This window comes from Palaemon carinicauda, chromosome 22 (genome assembly GCF_036898095.1).
Source record: "Palaemon carinicauda isolate YSFRI2023 chromosome 22, ASM3689809v2, whole genome shotgun sequence".
Classification (NCBI taxonomy): domain Eukaryota; kingdom Metazoa; phylum Arthropoda; class Malacostraca; order Decapoda; family Palaemonidae; genus Palaemon; species Palaemon carinicauda.
The window spans coordinates 16173243-16190483 of NC_090746.1; the positions used below are offsets into that span (position 1 = coordinate 16173243).

General features: G+C 43.5%; 2 protein-coding genes across 3 annotated transcripts in view; one reads left to right on the forward strand and one right to left on the reverse strand.

Moving 5' to 3' along the window:
* Window positions 1-840: 840 nt before the first annotated feature.
* On the reverse strand, window positions 841-1197 carry LOC137616771 (uncharacterized). Its single transcript, XM_068346770.1, has one exon. The coding sequence runs from the start codon at window positions 1195-1197 to the stop codon at window positions 841-843; it is 357 nt and encodes a 118-aa protein (XP_068202871.1).
* A 1328-nt stretch (window positions 1198-2525) lies between these two features.
* LOC137616339 (uncharacterized) overlaps window positions 2526-17241 on the forward strand; it is a 65342-nt gene continuing 50626 nt past the window's right edge. The window contains exons 1-2 of one of the 2 annotated variants that reach the window (XM_068345990.1): window positions 2526-2671; window positions 11170-11333. The gene's annotated coding sequence lies outside the window, so the exon portion shown is untranslated. The remainder of the gene's footprint in view (window positions 2672-11169; window positions 11334-17241) is intronic. The other variant, XM_068345991.1, reaches the window with a different exon arrangement.

The window sequence follows — 17241 nt, forward strand, 5'->3', positions numbered from 1 at the left end:
GTATTTATATTTCGTTTTCTTATCCTACAACTTTGATTATGTTTCTAATTTCCTTTCTCTGCTTTTTTCCTCAACAAAACTTTTGAATCCTCAAATAGATTTATCCTCTATAAGGCCGGAATTACATAGGATGATATTCAAATGAACATAAATAATGACTCGGTGCCGATATCTAGTAAAGTTCGAGATCTAGGTGTATTTCTTGACTGTAACATGTCTCTAAATGCCCAAATGAATAATAATAATAATAATAATAATAATAATAATAATAATAATAATAATAATAATAATAATAATAATAATAATAATAATAATAATAATAATAGGGAAGTGGGGAATATGGGAAAAGGAAGAGTACCCCTGGATACAATCCAGTTAATAGCTCAAAAGCAGGTACTCGGTATGGGAAAGATTAAGGAAATAGGGAGAAAGAGAAGTACAGGAGAGGAATAAAAGAGAGGGGCAGACCCTCTTGCGATATTAGGGAATTGGTATTATTATTAGATATCCGTATTATTTTAAAAACTGTTGGTTATCATCTAAGCAATATAGCGTTTATAAAAAAAGTACCTGGACAAAAATTCTGTAAAGAAACTTGTGATAAACTGTGTTATTACCAGGATTGACTACTGCAACTCCATCTATTACAATTTACCAAAAGTGCAACTTAAGAAATTACAAAACAGTAAACAGAAGAGCAAGACTGATAAAAGGTGTCCCCCTTAGAGAAAGGATCCCCTCTATACTAATCGGTAACCAATGTAAATCGATTAGTATAGGGGTAATCCTTTCTCTCGGTGGGACACCTTTTATCAGTCTTGCTTCTCTTTTTATTATGTTTTATAATTTCTTAAGTTGTACTTTTGGTAAATTGTAATGGACAGAGTTGCAGTAGTCAAACCTGGTATTAACACAGTTTATCACAAGTTTCTTTACAGAATTTTCGTCCAGGTACTTTTTTATAAACACAATATTTCTTAGACGATAACCAGCAGTTTTTATTACATTATTTATTTGGGCATTTAGAGACAGGTTACAGTCAAGAATTACATCTAGATCTCTAGCTTTACTAGATATCGACACCGAGTCATTATTCATGTCCCTCTGAATATAACCTAAGTTTCTCAAGCCGTTTCTCTTGCCCACCACCATGAATTCAGTTTTGTTCTCATTTAATTTTAGTTGTTTAAATGTCATCTATTCTCTAACACTCAAGGATTCGGTTTAGAGTTTCAGTAGTGTCATGTATATCATTTATGGAGAAGTAAAATTGTGTGTTATCTGCAAATAGTTTAAACTTCACGCCATGCCTTTGTAGCATTTTCGATAGACCAATAGTATAGATGCAGAATAAGATTGGGTTAAGTACACTATTTTAAGGGGGAATGTCGCATTTCGACGTTTCCGTGTCTAGTGTCGCCTCACTTCCTATATGATTTCAGCCCAACGTACATTCTGAATATCCTCCATATTAACTATATTGTTTTCATTACAAGTTGTTCATAGTAGAGAAAATAGATTTTCTCTTTATTTTCAAAGTTATCGTATGCCTAACAGAACTTAATCAAAATGCATTTTTCCTTGTCTATACATTCTGTTACATGTTTTTGGTTAAGCAAAATAAGTCCCATGATATAGTCTACCTTTCCTGACAATAGCGAGTAACGCAATACCCTTATAATACTATACTTGCATCTCTATTATCTTTACTTTTATACGGTGGAACAAAGCCCTTAGTAAAGCGTTTGATAATCATCATCCGATCATACCCTAAATTCCAAGTCGTCCACTTAGCCATGCCATACCCACTTTAGTCCAGGGTAGGTTGAGATCGTGATCCAGGGTATTACTTGGGGAACCCACCAACCTCTAGAAAAGTAGTTTAAGACTCTGGGTCCAATTCTTCGGAAACGTAAAGTAATTTACGCACGGTCTGGTAAAGCTAAACGTGCTGTTGCTAATAAATTCAATAGTTGGTTTGTACCTGGTAGTTGGTAAACTACATAGGCCAAAGCCAGGATGAAGTGCATTGAGATATGCAACCTCATTAGAGGCCAAACCATTATCATCGTTAGTATTTTAATTACTGATTTAGTTATTTTATTTCCATCAAACAAATTCCTTTATAATAGACAAATAACACTTAGTAATAGTACCCTTATTACATTGATGTTCTCGCCAATCGGTGAGAAACTACACTAAAATTTGCATTGTTTTGAATAAGAAACATCATTAGGCTTCAGATGATAACGCCGCCCCAGGAGGCATAGATGCCAGATGGGTAGTCTAAAAATCCCCAAAACAACACAAAAATCCCCATTTCCAGAAATATATATTCTTCTGATTCTGTAGACTTTACTAATATATAAATTACAATTGTTCTCAAACGAATCTTGTTACGTAAATTAGCTGTGTATGAATATCCTACAATGTACTCATTCCCATTTTCTGGCCAAAAATCCCCGAATTTGTACAGAATATCCCCATCGGACACCCAAAATCGCCAAATCTAGGGACAAATTCCCATATCTGGCAACACTGCTGGCTTCTCTAGCAATAATCAGATAACTTTCTCAGTATTTATTGACTGCATTGCTTGCGTGACTCATTATTGCTGAAAGCTCGTGAGGGTCATTAGTACAAATGAATAGCATAAAGTTTCTATATCAAAGTAAGTAAAGAATGTCGAATTACCATGTTTCTTGATTCAATCCATGCCCGATTTACAATGTCATAGTATAGACCAGACAACTCAATTTAGCTTATTAAATGTTTGTAGGGCTATTGAGTACTACTGGTAATTAGTTTATCACAGTTATTTAGAATTCCTGACTCATTTTCTTCATTCAAATAGCTATGGATTATCTCTAGGCTACAGAGTCAGTTCAGTACAATTCCAGTGTAGAAATTTATGGCTAACTGCCAATTATACGTGTCAGTGATATGGTCTTTGTAAATATTTTATTTTATTTTATTCAAGATTTGGGATATTTAAATTTCGTGATTTATTTGGTATCATCAAAGGCTATGTATTCTACTGTAGTAAGCACTAGCCTATGTAGGTAACCAGTTGGCTTCAGCAACCTAATGTTTATTAGCAATTGCTATTCAGTAGTTTATCATAATAGACAATAGCAAACCAATGTTAGTCAAGCTACAATGGATGTAATTTCCTGAATGTAACTAGCCTACCCTAATCAAGAAACGAGTTTTGAAAATTTTTACCCTTGCACCATCACTCCTAACCCAACATACGACCCCATGTCTATATTAATTGAGAAAGGCTTCATCGTCTTGTAACCCCCTGACTTGCCCATAAAGACATGGGATGCTCCCTTTTCTCAACATAATTCCAGTATTTGTAAACGATGCATGGGGAAAGATATATAAACAAGCAATTGTTTTATTATATTTACGAATCGTAAATTTACTGGTACAATACTGGAGAAGTTAGTAGCCTATATGCACATATTGGCCTTTTGAATTTTTGCACCAGGTTGTCTTGTCAAATTTTGATACTGTATATTCATTCTAGTTATAACCTCAAATAACATTTAGTAATTATAAATCTACTAAAGAGATCTCAGTGGGACACTGTAGTTTTTAGGTGCCTATTGCAGTAAATCTGGTCAATGATATAGGTGATTCGGTAATATTACAATATATACCACCCAGTGCTTTTCTTGTAATTTATATTTTTCTTGGGTACAACACTAATCAAACAAAGAACGCTATGGTCCGAGAGTAGAGGCTTCTCTTCTTTGTATTGACGGATCTTCCAATATTGTTGTAAAGTTCCCTGACTCCCCTAGTTATTCCACCTCCCTCCACTTCCAATCTTCATCATCCAGTATTGATGTAAAATCTCCCAACTCCTTTAGTTTACCCAATGCCTCTCAATTTTCTCCTCATGAAACTTGCCTGTCTTTGTGGCTAATGCTAATTGGTCACTTGTCTTTTGATATGCTAATTATCAACTCTTAAACTGATTACTGTATTGTGTCTTAATTTCTTTTAGGATGCTGTTAACCTCATTCATATGATGAAGGATTTATGAAAGTTACTTGTGAAAGGTTCTAGTTTGTATAAAGAAATTTGACGTAAATATATTGTAACCTGGTGGACATAGTGACTGTATAATGGCTATTTCATAACCTGCTACATAGTTTCCATTTGTTGTTTACTCAATGAACATCTTCAGGAAAATGTAATAGCTATTGCAGTTTGTGGTGATTTATTGTATTGGCTGAAGTAACCAACTGATAAGAGAGAATGAATCCTGAATGTGATCGTTTTGTAGGGTTAGGCTCTATTATTATTATTATCACTAGCTAAGCTACAACCCTAGTTGGAAAAGCAGGATGTTTTAAGCCCGTGGGCTCCAACAGGGAAAATAGCGAGGAAAGGAAATAAGGAAACTACAAGAGAAGTAACTAACAACCAAAACAATTTATCTTAGGAACAGCAAGAACACCAAAATAATTCTTTCATATTTAAACTATAAAAACTAAAAAACAAGAGTAAGAGAAATAAGATAGAATAGTGTACCCTCAAGAAAGAGAACTCTAACCCAAGACAGTGAAAGACCATGGTGCAGAGGCTATGGTACTATCCAAGACAAGAGAACAATGATTTTATTTTGGAGTGCCCTTCTCCTAGAAGAGCTGCTTACCATAGCTAGAGTCTCTTCTACCCTTACCAAGGAAATTAGCCACTGCAATTACACTGCAGTAGTTAACCCCTTGAGCAAGGAAGAATTTTTTTAGTAATCTCAGTTTTGTCAGGTGTATGAGGACAGAGGAGAATATGTAAAGAATAGGCCAGACTATCCTGTGTACGTGTACGCAAAAGGAAAGTTAAGGCGGGTTTACACGGCCGAGCAGCTCGCCGAGCCCGGTTGTCGAACCTACTTGTAGAACGGCTCGAAGAGCTTTCAGACAGTACATCGAGCCTCAGTGTGCCTCGTGCTAAAACAACGTCAACATGTCTCTCGACCAGGACGATTTGATAGCCATTGCTTTAGCAGTGGCACTAAGAAGGAAAAAAAAAATCAAAGCGGACGAAGGATTGGCTACTATAAAGAGAGAAATTTTCACACACCAACTTGCTTATGGCTTTAAAATTAGTTCTTTCAATATTTCATGCAGAGCCGCTATTCCTTTGTTTCTGGCTACTTTATTGGAATAGTCTTTTGATTTAACTTTCCATAAAGCTGGATGAGCCCGATATGTATGTATGAAATCAAAGTACGACTTCCTTCTCATTCTTGCTTTCATTAATGGCAGCCATTATTCATTTCTTTGATGATGTTTCCTCTAGCAGGTTTGAATAACAACTGAGGTTCGATGCTCGACACCCGTTCACACCGCTCGTCAAACAATGTAGCTCCGCCCACAAAAGTCAAGATGAGCCGGACTTTCATCGAGCCGTTCGACGAGCGCACTCGACAACCAAATAGCCCGTTTACACGCTCGAACATCAATTCAAACACAGGGTTGTCGAGCCAGGCTCGACGAGCTGCTCGCCCGTGTAAACCCCGCTTTAGCCATAACCAGAGAGAGAGATCCAATGTAGTACTGTCTAGATCCAATTACTCTAAGGGTAGAATCTTAATGGGTGGCTGAATGAAACCCTGAGTGAAAGAGTTGTAAAAAGTAATATAGTTTGGGTTAGTGTGTAAAACTCTACTGAGCCTGATTGCTTTTACAGTACTAATAAACTTTTAGACTTGGAACAACAGTAAATATATTTGGATGGATAATAAAAAGAGCAAAATTAAGTTATTAACAGTTAAAAAAATGGAAGCTTTTTCAGAAATTGAAAGCCCGGAAAAATTAGAACCAAAACTTGATGATGATAATCTATGCAATTTCATCTAGGAATACATTTGATAAACCTAAACTTAGTTTGTCCCGTTACACAGTATAGGGATATTACTTAATATGAAGCTGAAAGACAAGCTATAAGACTTTTAGTGAGGGGTAATCACCCAACCTGCCAGTTAGCAGGAAGGGTTGGGGGTTAGCTGGCTACCCTGCTCACTCACACACCTGGGCTGAGCACCTAGTTTGCTTTTAGCTCGGTGGAGAACGGACGTTAAAACTCTCCTCCATTGCTTTTTGACTTGCCATTGACTTTTTTTTTTTGCTTTTTCTTTTCAGACGGCTTGTGTTTCTTCCTTCTCGGCCTCATGCGAACCTATCCTGGGCCTGAGGGCTGCCCCTGCAGTACTGTAGAGAGAAACCCGCACCACCTGCAGAGGCCAACGTTGTGACTAACACAACTCCTGCCCTGAGTGTCGGGAGTGGTCTGCCTCCCAGAGGTTTAGGCAATGGAGAAAGAAGTCCAAGAGAGACTTCGTCTTCAGGGTCTTCCTCAAAGTCGAAGAAACCTCGGAGTTCATCTTTGACCCCCTGATCTCTTCCCAATGCTACTGCTCGATCGGTTTCTCCCAGGGAAGGGTAGAGTATGTGTGTAGACCGTTTAACATCAGGTCAACCTTGGGGTTCGAGAGAAAAAACTGCTTCCCCTGGCAAAGCAGTTCTGCCCCTCCCCATAGGCAGTGCCTGCTCTTTTTCTGAAAGTTTACAGGTCTGGCCAACATTGGATATGGCTGTTACCCCTTCAAAGGAGATTTTGTTGGAGCTCCAACTAGGTGCTGAGAGGAAGTGAACACCGGGTTCCTCAGAGGTGGACCTTCGCTGATGAGGGCTGTCCATAGCGACCCCAGAGTTTCGGCCACCTTGTCTGCAGAAGGGACTTCCCCTTTGTCTTTGCCTGCTGACGCCAAAGACGGCACTCCCCCCCTTGGTGGGCCAACTCTTCCGTTGTGGGTGGAGGAAAGTCCAAGGAAAGTATCTCCTGCTTGTGGTCCTCTTTTTCGTCTGCGAGTGAGACCCCTTATAGAGACCCAGATCCAGAGATCTTTTAAAGAGCATCATAGATCTCCTCTGACCCCATCAGAGCAGGTTGCCGCCAACGATCCCCTTGGGAGGATCGTCACTCTTCTTGGGAGCATAGTCCTCCTCACCGTGCTAGATGATCTTCTTCACTGCGGTAAGGTGACGTCTCTTCAGTGTTACTAAGGACATTAGATCTTCACCCTTTCTGGCAAAATGTTCACCTATGGGCCTTCATTACTCACCTTGTGACCACCAACATGCTGCGCGTGATTGTCAATCTTCACCTCATGATATTCACCCCTTGCAAGATTGCCAGCCAGCACATGCTTGCCGCTCGTAAGAGTCCCAGGTCTCTCCCCGAGCTTGCTGCTCTTCTCTTCCTCTGTGTTCACCAATGCGGCACTCGCCAACTTCCTCACTCACTAACGCATCAGTCTCTTGGACCGACTGCTTCTCCTAGACACCTTTCGGCACCCAAGCGCTGCTCACCAGGAGTGTCCCTCACCAAGGCAAGATGGCCACCCTACTTCTCCTCCTTCCAGGTCTGCTCGTGATCATCAGCCTGTGTGCGAGTGTTGTGGAGACGACACCCGTCCCTCTCCCATGGACAATGCATGTCGTCGGAGATCCCCGCTCCTTCAAGAGGAGTTGCAAGTGTCAACAACTAAGGAACCCCTCCATGGAGGACGCGTGGGTATGTTAACGCACCAGAGGGAACCCTCAAAGCTCCAGCATCTCTCCACCTTTAGGGATCAGCGCTCTTCTAAGACAGGGCTAGCTGTCAGGCCGGTGCCATTGGTACCAGTTAAGGAGTCTAACCCTACTTCTTTGCAGGTTCCCAGACCTAAGGTTCCACTTTTGAGCCTGCTGACAGATCCCACGGTTAGCTCGTTAGGTGGGAAGGAACCCGCTTGGTTGGACACACTGGTCAAGGCAGTGCTCAAGTCGTTACAGGAGTCGTCCTGCTGAAGCAGTCCATGGCCAGTACACCAAGGATTCCCCAGGTAACATCAACTATTGTACAGTACTTACTCCATAGCCTCAGCCACGTCTGATCCTAGACAGAGGCCCGAAGGGGCTGTCCACTCCAGAGCCACTTTGGAAGAGATGTTTTTCTCATCCCCTCAAGAGGAAACGGGGAGCTATGGAACCAGGTATGTCGGAAGATCTGCCACAGGTGCAGTTGACACCGGTCACCGGTACTGACGGCTAGAAAGAGGAGAAAAATTAAAAACCCGACTCCTCCTCGGGGAAATACTCAGCATCGTCGCGTTAGCCGAGGCTGTCAATCTCCCAGGGAGATCTTGCTGACAGACTCGTCGCCTCTCCCCCATCTAGGTGTTCCCCCAAAGCTCCGTCCGGCCATATACCACCCAAACGGATGTGGTCCCCGTTGCAAGAGAGGATTAACAGCCTCCCAGGAAGGAAACAGCCTTCAAACCATCTCTTTTGGAGGAATACCTCCTACCTTGCAGGGAGACGAAGTACACCAAGACTGTCCCTAAGTCCTCGGTGACGGCCTCTAGACCTCAGCAAGAGAGGTCTCGAAGGACCTCCCCTCCACCCACTAGGACGTCAGTAAGTGATGTTCATCCAGTGGCCGGCCCTGACTACTTTGACCCACCCTGGACTCCTATGGGTGAGAGCTCAGAGGTGGATGATGATTTGGAATACGAGGACGAATATCTCTCTAAAGCTACTAGCTCTATGTTGACGGAAGTGAAGTAGGAGTCATAACATGGCTTCTGGAAGGTCTTGACCTGCATGAGTGCCATCAATGGCTTGGCTGATCCATCTGCGGCCCCTCAGGATGGCAAAGACATGGTCCTTGACTTTGTCTATGGCATGCTCAGACCTCCAAGGGCCAGTGCAGCCTTGCCTTGGTCCAAGGGGAGGAGAAGTGCCCGTAGAAAGGCACTCTCTCAGATCACCGGCTCCTCCAGCTCCCTTTGCACAGGTTCCTCCTAGAAATTCCTCCTGCTGCCCTTCGTGATGTAGACGAGGTATTATGGACCTCTTCCAGCTTTGGTTTTGGACCACTCTCTGGAGGCATTGACCAGAAGAGCTCCCTTTGAAAGGCAGTCTGGACTCTCAGTCTCGTTCTCGGCTTGATGAATCATTAACCGGAAAAAGGGAAAAAGTTGCGGAGTACGCCATGCAGGCTACTTTGTGGAGTTGAGTTGCCGATGTGGTAACGTCCCTGAGTGGTGAACACTAGACTGGGGTTCGAGTCCCGCTCAAACTCGTTAGTTCTCTGTCACTGCAATCTTACCATCCTTGTGAGCTAAGGATGGGGTTTTTGGGAGAGCCCATAGGTCTATTTGCTGTGTCATCAGCACCCATTGCCTGACCCTTCTTGGTTCTAGCTTGGGTGGAGAGGGGCCTTGGGTGATCAATAGGTATACATGGTCAGTCTCTAGGGCATTGTTCTACTCGATAGGGCAATGTTACTGTCCCTTGCCTCTGCCATTCATGAATGGCCTTTAAACGTTTAAACCTGTAAATCTCTGGTTTGGGTCAGTGGGTCATTTGATTAGGACTGAGGACTGGTCCTAACAGTCCACTAGGAAGTCAATGTAAACTTTCCTATTGTCCAGCACCAGGACTATTGAGTTCCTCTTCCACCAGGTGTTAACCCGTGGGCCATCTTTATGCTTAGGGACTCAATAATAGAGAAATTCCATCGGCGGGTCCCATAAGCTGAGGTTACGAGGCTGAGAAACTCCTCTTTCAAAGGGAGTTCACTCTTTGAACAGGAAGATGTTGAAGGGGTGGCCAAGAGATGGAGGAAGTCCAACCAGAACTCCCTTCTCCATAGGGCCCTTACATCTAGTCTCAACCGTGCTTTTATGGCATTATTCCTGCAATAACGTAGTTCCTTGTACACCTTTGGGAAGAAATGCCCCTCTTGGTTTCGGTAGTAATAGGCTACTGCTCACCATTGGGTCTTGCCTTTAAATTGAAAGGAGTAGATATTTCCTCCTCGGAACTTTTTCTCCTTGGAACTTTTTCTCCTCATACGAAGTTATGAACCTACCTGCCCCCAGTCAGAAGTGAGACATCCTCCATGGAACGTGGTTTGCGTCTTTGTCTCTGAAGGGTGCTCCGTACGAACCATCATGTCAGGCAATAGATCGCCACCTCACTTTGAACTTCATGGTCTTTCCTGTGACATCACCCGTTCAAGAGGATTGGGGGAAAGAATCCTCAACTTCATTCCCTGAGTTTATTGCAAAGACTCAAAATCCAGGAGTATCGGATCATAGATTCGGGCCCTTCCGTAGTGGGAGTCTTCGTACAGTAACTGATGATCCAGCCCAACTGTTAGTTTACCCAGTAACGAGCTTGAGGTGTTACCTCAAAAGAACAGCAGTCGCTTGCCCTGTGTATTGGCACTGTTTGTCAGCACGGGTAATTTGTATTTTTCCTAACGAAACAAACCTGGAGCCATTTATATAGATTGGCCCGCCAGCACCTGTCTCCCAAGAAGTCCTACCTGCAAGCAAAGTGGGTGCTCAGCCCAGATATGTGAGTGAGCAGAGTAACCGGCTACCCCTCACCCCTCCCGCTAACTAGCATGTTAGGTGATTACTCCTCACTAAAAGTCTTATGGCTCATCTTTCAGCTTCACCGAAAGTAATATCCCTATAAATAGCTCTAGGTTTATATCGTAAGGAAACATACAAATTACCTTTGAATTTGTCATATGTTTTAGTGCTATCTGTCAAGACTGATATTTCTCTAAGATCTACTCTTGAATGCATGAAGTAGCATTTGTTTCAGTTCATACCACAGTCACAGTGTTCAAAGAAATTGTCTTATTTGAACCAGAACAGTACAGTACCATGACATTGTACAGAGAAACAGTTTTGATTTAGAATGATATTGAAGAATTTCAGCAGTACTGTAGTAGTGTGTGTAATATATACAGTACATTATTTGAGCTCTTAAATATGCAAGATTTCTTAATTCCTGCTAGTGGATTGTAAGTAGCTTGAACAACATGACTATTTTTTATTTTTTTTTAAGGTTATTTTCAAAGACCTTTTATATTATGCATATTATTTTCCTCCAGTATTCATATGTATTTTTTTAACTTCATAAATTTTTTTCACCAATTTTATCTATTTATGGCAGTAGATAGCTGATTTAACTAACAGGTATTTAACTCGAGTATAATGTACTCAAGTAGTCTTACCCATATAATACAGCTGATATTTTTAACTACTATTTTATGTTTTTTTTCTTTTTTTTTTGGTTTTTGTAGGATAAGCTCAATGCAGAATGATAAGGGCTTATATTCCACGTTATCGACTAGTGGAAGGTGAAAGTGGACGAAGTCATTATGTGTATACAATTGAAGTCTGTTACTTAGGGAAGGTTCACCGTATTGAGAAACGTTATTCTGCTTTCCATAGTTTGTATAAAGAGGCAAGTATTGTTCTCAAACTTTGTTTTTTTAAATTGTCAACTATGCTAATTATCATCGTATAGATTTCTTTTTTATTTTACTGAAGGTCTGTGAAAAAGTATTGCAGTGGCTTGTGAAGGATGCTAATCCCGGTTAATAATAGCTAGCATTCCATTAGCATGGCTTCATATAAACTACATTTTCTGTGGATGATTATACAGGTATGATTTAAAAGACCAAGGGCACTGTTTGCTCTGACACTAAATACAAACCATCTGCTGTTTATAGGGATATTAGTTTCAGCGAAACTGAAAGACGAGCCATGAGACTTTTAGTGAGGGTTAACCACCCACCCACTATTAGGGGGGCGGGTGTTGAGGATTGCCGGCTGCCCCGCTCACTCACACACCTGGGTTGAGTAACCACTTTGATTTTGGCTCGGTGGAGAATGGACGTTGCCACTCTTCGTTCCAACTAGACTTGGCATAATTATTGACCTAATTGTCTTTTTTGAGCTTTTTCTTTTTGAGTGTGTTTGATTTTTTCCTTGACTGTTCTCATGTGGACTTGTCCAACCTAAGGGCCACTCCTGTGGGGCGTTCCTGTTTTCCATTGAGACGGACCCGCACTTGTTGCATCCGTCCTGCTGTGGGCGATGCTGTGATCAGGACAACACCTGTCCTGAATGTCAGCAGTGGTCTACCTCCCAGTGGGAGTGGTTTGGGTCATGGCTCAAGAAGAAGCCTAACAGTGATTCTTCGCTCCGAGTCGAAGAAACCTCGGACTTCTTCCTTGACCCCCAATCTCTTCCCAAAGCTCCTGCTCAATCAATCTCTCCTAGGGAATGATCAAACAGAAGCGTAGACCAGCTAACACCAGGTCAACCTCGGGGTTCGAGGGACAGGACTTCTTTTCCCTAGGGAAGCAGTTCTGCCCCTCCCCTCTGGAGCCTTTTCATTCTCTGATGTTTTCCAGGTTTGGTTGTCACTTGGTTTGGTCGGTCCCCCGTCGAAGGATGTATTGCTGGAACGCCTTCAACTTGGTGCTAAAAGGAAGCACTCACAGGCTTCCTCCGAGGTGCATCCCCCTTCATCGATGAGTGTAGAACAGTGTGACCCTGGAGTGTCCTTTACCTTTTCCACTGAAGGGTCCCGCCCTGTGCCTTTGCCTGCAGCTACTGCTTTTGCCGGAGACTGTGCTCCCCCCAAGCTGAGCCGACTTTTAATGTTGGGGGTGGAGCAAAGTCTGAGGCAGGTCTCTCCTGCGGGTGGTCATCTCTCTCGTCCACTAGAGAGAACCTTTTTAGAGCCCCCGTTTCAGAGAATTTCCAGACACCATCATGACTCTCCGCTGAGATCCCCCCGTTCAGGGCAGGTTTCCTCTTCGGAGAAACCTTTCCCCCACCGATGAACTCATACTCCAGGGAGCGCAGTCTTCCTCGATGTTCCAGACGTTCCCCTTTCCCTGCGGTTAGGAGACGTCTCTTCAGTTCTTCCAAGGACCTACGATCATCTTATTCACCCGCCAGATGTTCACCTTTGGCCTCTCATCATTCGCCAACTGCTCGTCCTCCATCTCCAGATGACTGTCACTCGTCACCTCGTGTCCTTCACTCTTGGCACTCTCCAGCACAAGATCGTTATTTGCAATCTTGTTACCCGCCCATTTCTCTGGTCACTTCTTTGACTTGTTGTTCGTAAGCCTTGCGGCATTCATTAATTACTCGTCATTCTACTGTTACATGTCACTGACCAGCTGTTCGTCATTTGCCAGTTCACAAGCGTTCTCCTTCTGCACGTTCACTCACTTCTTGCAGTTCGCCGGCCCATTGCTGTTCGCCAACTCCTCGCCGTTCTCCAAGATCTCCTGCTTCACTTCGTTGCTTGCTGGCCCGTGAGCGCCAATCGCCATGCCCCAAAAGTTGCTCGCCAAAGCGTGAACGTCACTTTTCTGTCTATTATAGGTCAACCCGTGATTGTCGTTCACCAGTTCATGACAGCTACAACACTCACCGTCCTTCTCGTGAGAGTTCCCTTGTCAGCGATCATCAAAAAATTGTTTTGTAATAAATGGCAATAATCTAGATGGCAATAAAATGAGAGAAGTAACAAATGCCATATCTCCTTGGAGATATGACATGATGCCCCGTAAATGGGAGAAGACTCTTTCCCGTCTCCGTATTGGTCACACTCGGTTGACACACGAGTTTCTTCTGAAGTGCTAACACCAACCGTATTGCGAAGACTGTTTAGTACCTTTAACAGAGGCATTTGATGACCGAATGCCCAATTATAATAACTTAGGAAATAGATATCTATTTGAGGCTCGAGGTGAGGGTGGCAGGTTTATCCTTGCTAAGATTCTTGGACACGATGTGTCCTACTATGCGAGAGGCATTTTTAGATTTATTTCAGAAGCAGATCTTCTGAAAACTATTTAACTTCTATAGTGACATCCAACTTTTATGGTTTTAATTGAATATTCTTTTAATTTTTATATAAAATAAATGATATCGGCATCAATAACCTTAGATGTCAGGATGCCTGAAAACTTTAAATCAATCAATCAATCAAGAGGAGCCTCCTGTTTGCAGGTATAGTCCTGAGACTTCTCGCCCTACGGAGATTTGTTTCCCCGGCGCTAGGCCAACCTGTAACATTTAAGTTCCAGGGCCTCCCTACCTGAGAAGAATTCTCTTCATGTCCGTGGGGACCACCCACCGTCGAAGGACCTTCAGCATTGCGGACGCCCGGTCTCGTTCCCTTCCAAGAGGGAACCATCAAATTCAGTACTTAGCAACCGTCCACTTTGAGACCTTCTCACTCAACTAAGCCAGAGACACGAGTCATGCTGGTGACAATTGTACCAGGTAAGGAACCTCTGGTTCAGGCCATAACCAGCACTACGAGGATTCGTCTGGAAAAATCAGCTCCTCCGTCTACAGCCTCCTCCGCCCCCCGTCTGACCCCAGACGGAAGTCCACAGGCCAGTCTAGGAAAGGCCCCCTTCCCCTGGGATGCTCGTCTTGCTTCTCAATAGGAAACGGGGAGCAGCAGAGACTAGTTCCAGGAGGACTACTCGCAGATACAACTGACACTGGCAATGACAACAAAGAAGAGGAGGATGAAACATCCAACTCCTCCTGAGGGGGATACCCTTCACGATGCTTGAGCTTAGGCACTCAATCACCGAGGGAGTTTTCCTTTACGGAATCGTTCCGCTTTTTCAATATCGAGGTGGTTCCCACTACGTCCTGTCTCAAAGAAGGCAAACCAGCCCGTTGTAATTTCCTCAAGAGAGGGACAGCCTTCTTCTAGGAAGGAAGAACACTCCAGGCCTTTGCTCCTGAATGAGTAGCTTCCATCCCAAAACGAGTCGAAAGACTCAAAGACAGTCCTGGAAACCTCCTCCAGGGCATCAAGGCTTCAGCAAGGAAGGCCTCGGGGTTCCTCCCCTTTACCACCAATAACGTCAAAAGCAATGTTCCTCCCGCTGCCATACCTGACAACTTTGACCCACCCTAGGCTCATATGGGTGAGAGCTCGTTGGTGGAAGACTACAACGACGAGGATGAGTATCTCCCTAAGGCTGCAAGTCCTAAACTTACAGAGGCAGAGCAAAGGGAGGCGGAACATGCCTTCTGGCAGGTCTTGGCCTGCATGAGAGCCATCAACAGGTTGTCCAACTGGCGATGGCCCCTTAATAGACCTCCCAAGGCCAGTGCAGTTTTTCCATGGTCTAACCGATGGAGGGGTGCCCAAAAGAAGGCATGGAGATCACTGGCTCCTCCAGTTCCTTTCGTGTGAGCTCATTCTTTAAGCTGCTTCTGCTGCCGTTTGTGTTGCAGAGGAAGTATTATGAGGTCTCCAACGAGCCCCCTCCGACCCTGCTTCTGGACCACTCTATATAGGCAATATTCAGAGGAGTCTCCTTTGAGAAACTTTCCGGACTCTTCGTCTCTTTCTTTGTGAGAGATTCTTAACCAGGAGAAGGTTGCGAAGTATGCCATGCAGGCTACTCTGTTGCTAGATCTCTGGTTAGGCTCTGTGGGACACCTCATTGGGGCCAAAGACTGGTCCAAGGAGACCACGAGAAAGTCGATGGAAACCTTTCTGTTATCGGGAACTAGGATCATTGAGTTCCTTTCCCACCAGGTGGTGAACCTGTGGGCGAATATGAACCTTCGGCGAAGGGACTCGCTAATAAAAAGATTCCACCGACAGGTCCCACACGTAGAGGTGACAAGACTCAGGAATTCAACTCTAAAGATTTCCTCTCTGTTTAGGGTTCACATGACACCTTGCCTGAGGGATTCCTTCTCCCTTTAGGTAACGATGACATGTTCCTTCGGGTTCTTGTCATCCCTGGTTGCGTAAACCCTGTTGGTTCACATGACACGTTGCCTAAGGTTTTCCTTCTCCAGCCAGGTAACAATGGCGTAGTTCCTTTGGGTTCTTGTCATACCTCTTGTCGTGTGAACCCACAATTCCTAATGGTTTCGTTACGACAATCAGTTAGGGTTGCGCAAAATGGGTTCACGATCCCTTAGGGTCGCTTGAAATGGATTCAGAACCCCTAGGTTCTCGTCGCGCCGAATCTCACGGTTCGCGCGATCCAGAGTGTTCTCTGAAAGATCTATGGTTGACACCCCACCTACGGGATTTGTCATACAGCGTAGCGTGACTTATATTATCATTCTACTCTCCCAGCTGATTACTTTGTGGCAGCCAGGCTGGTTCTGCCAGAACCAATCCTTCCGTTTTCGAACAAACCACCGTTTCCTTCCCTCCACCCTCTCACTACTAGTGGTTGGGTTAGCAGGCGGCTTGTGATCATCTCTCGTCATCGAGAAAGTCTCAACTTCCGGGATGTAAGGCAACAGGAAGAATTTTTACATTCTAGTCCAATTTCCCTGGCAGGTCTTGCCTGCATTAGACGGTAGTTTTTCTCGCCAGGGAGAAAGCGTTCAATGGCAACCTCATACGGGAAAGCGGTTTATGGCAACCAAATGTATGGTCTTCTTGAAGCAAACTCTTACATACGAGACTTCACCCTTTTCGGGAGACTCATACCTGAGAAGTTTTACATAACTTTTACAGGCATTGTTAAAACTTTATAAAAGCCATAAGAACTCCATCCTGGAGCATGCGCTCTCTCCAAGACAAAAACGTGAAGTTATTGTCACAAACTTGGTTTCTACCGATTGATTGAATCTGCTGCATCCCGTCATAGTACCCCTGGGCACAAGAACTTATCGCTTACACGATAGGCTTCTGAGAATTTTTATTTTACCCTTACAGGGTTATTGTCTTAAGCATTTAGTCCTAAGGGAGTAGTGTTAGCCTACGTTTTTGAACGATAGCAACAACGTTTACGAACGTTACAAATCCCACCTACAAGGGAATCGGACATCCTTGTCTGTGTATGAACGTTGGTGAGCCCCCTCCCGCAAGGAGGATAGGCAAACCAAAGGAGGAATGATCGCTTCAATAACTGTATATGTTGTTTGAGTGCATATGCACTCACATTCTAAAAAAAACTACAGCTAGTCGACGATCAAAAATTCCTTGGGCAATAATTTTGCGATTCCTCGCACATACATTATTCCTGCAACCGGATTCGTGGCAAATGTTTTCCTGGAGGCAAAGATTATGCATGCGTTAACGCAGATGGGCAAGTTCATATGTGTGCAAGCGATCTTTCTGCCAATAAGGGCTATAATACATCTTACAATTAGAACTCCGTTCTAATAAGTTTTATGGCTATACCCCATACTGAAACCAGGTTATACAGTACATTACAAGTCTACCTTCCTGTAACCAGACATACAGCATTTACATTCTGCCTTTTTAGGCACACCCTTCCTTTCTTCCTGATCGAAGTTCCTTGTCTACAGTATTACAAATACTTTGACCGAAAACTTCTCAT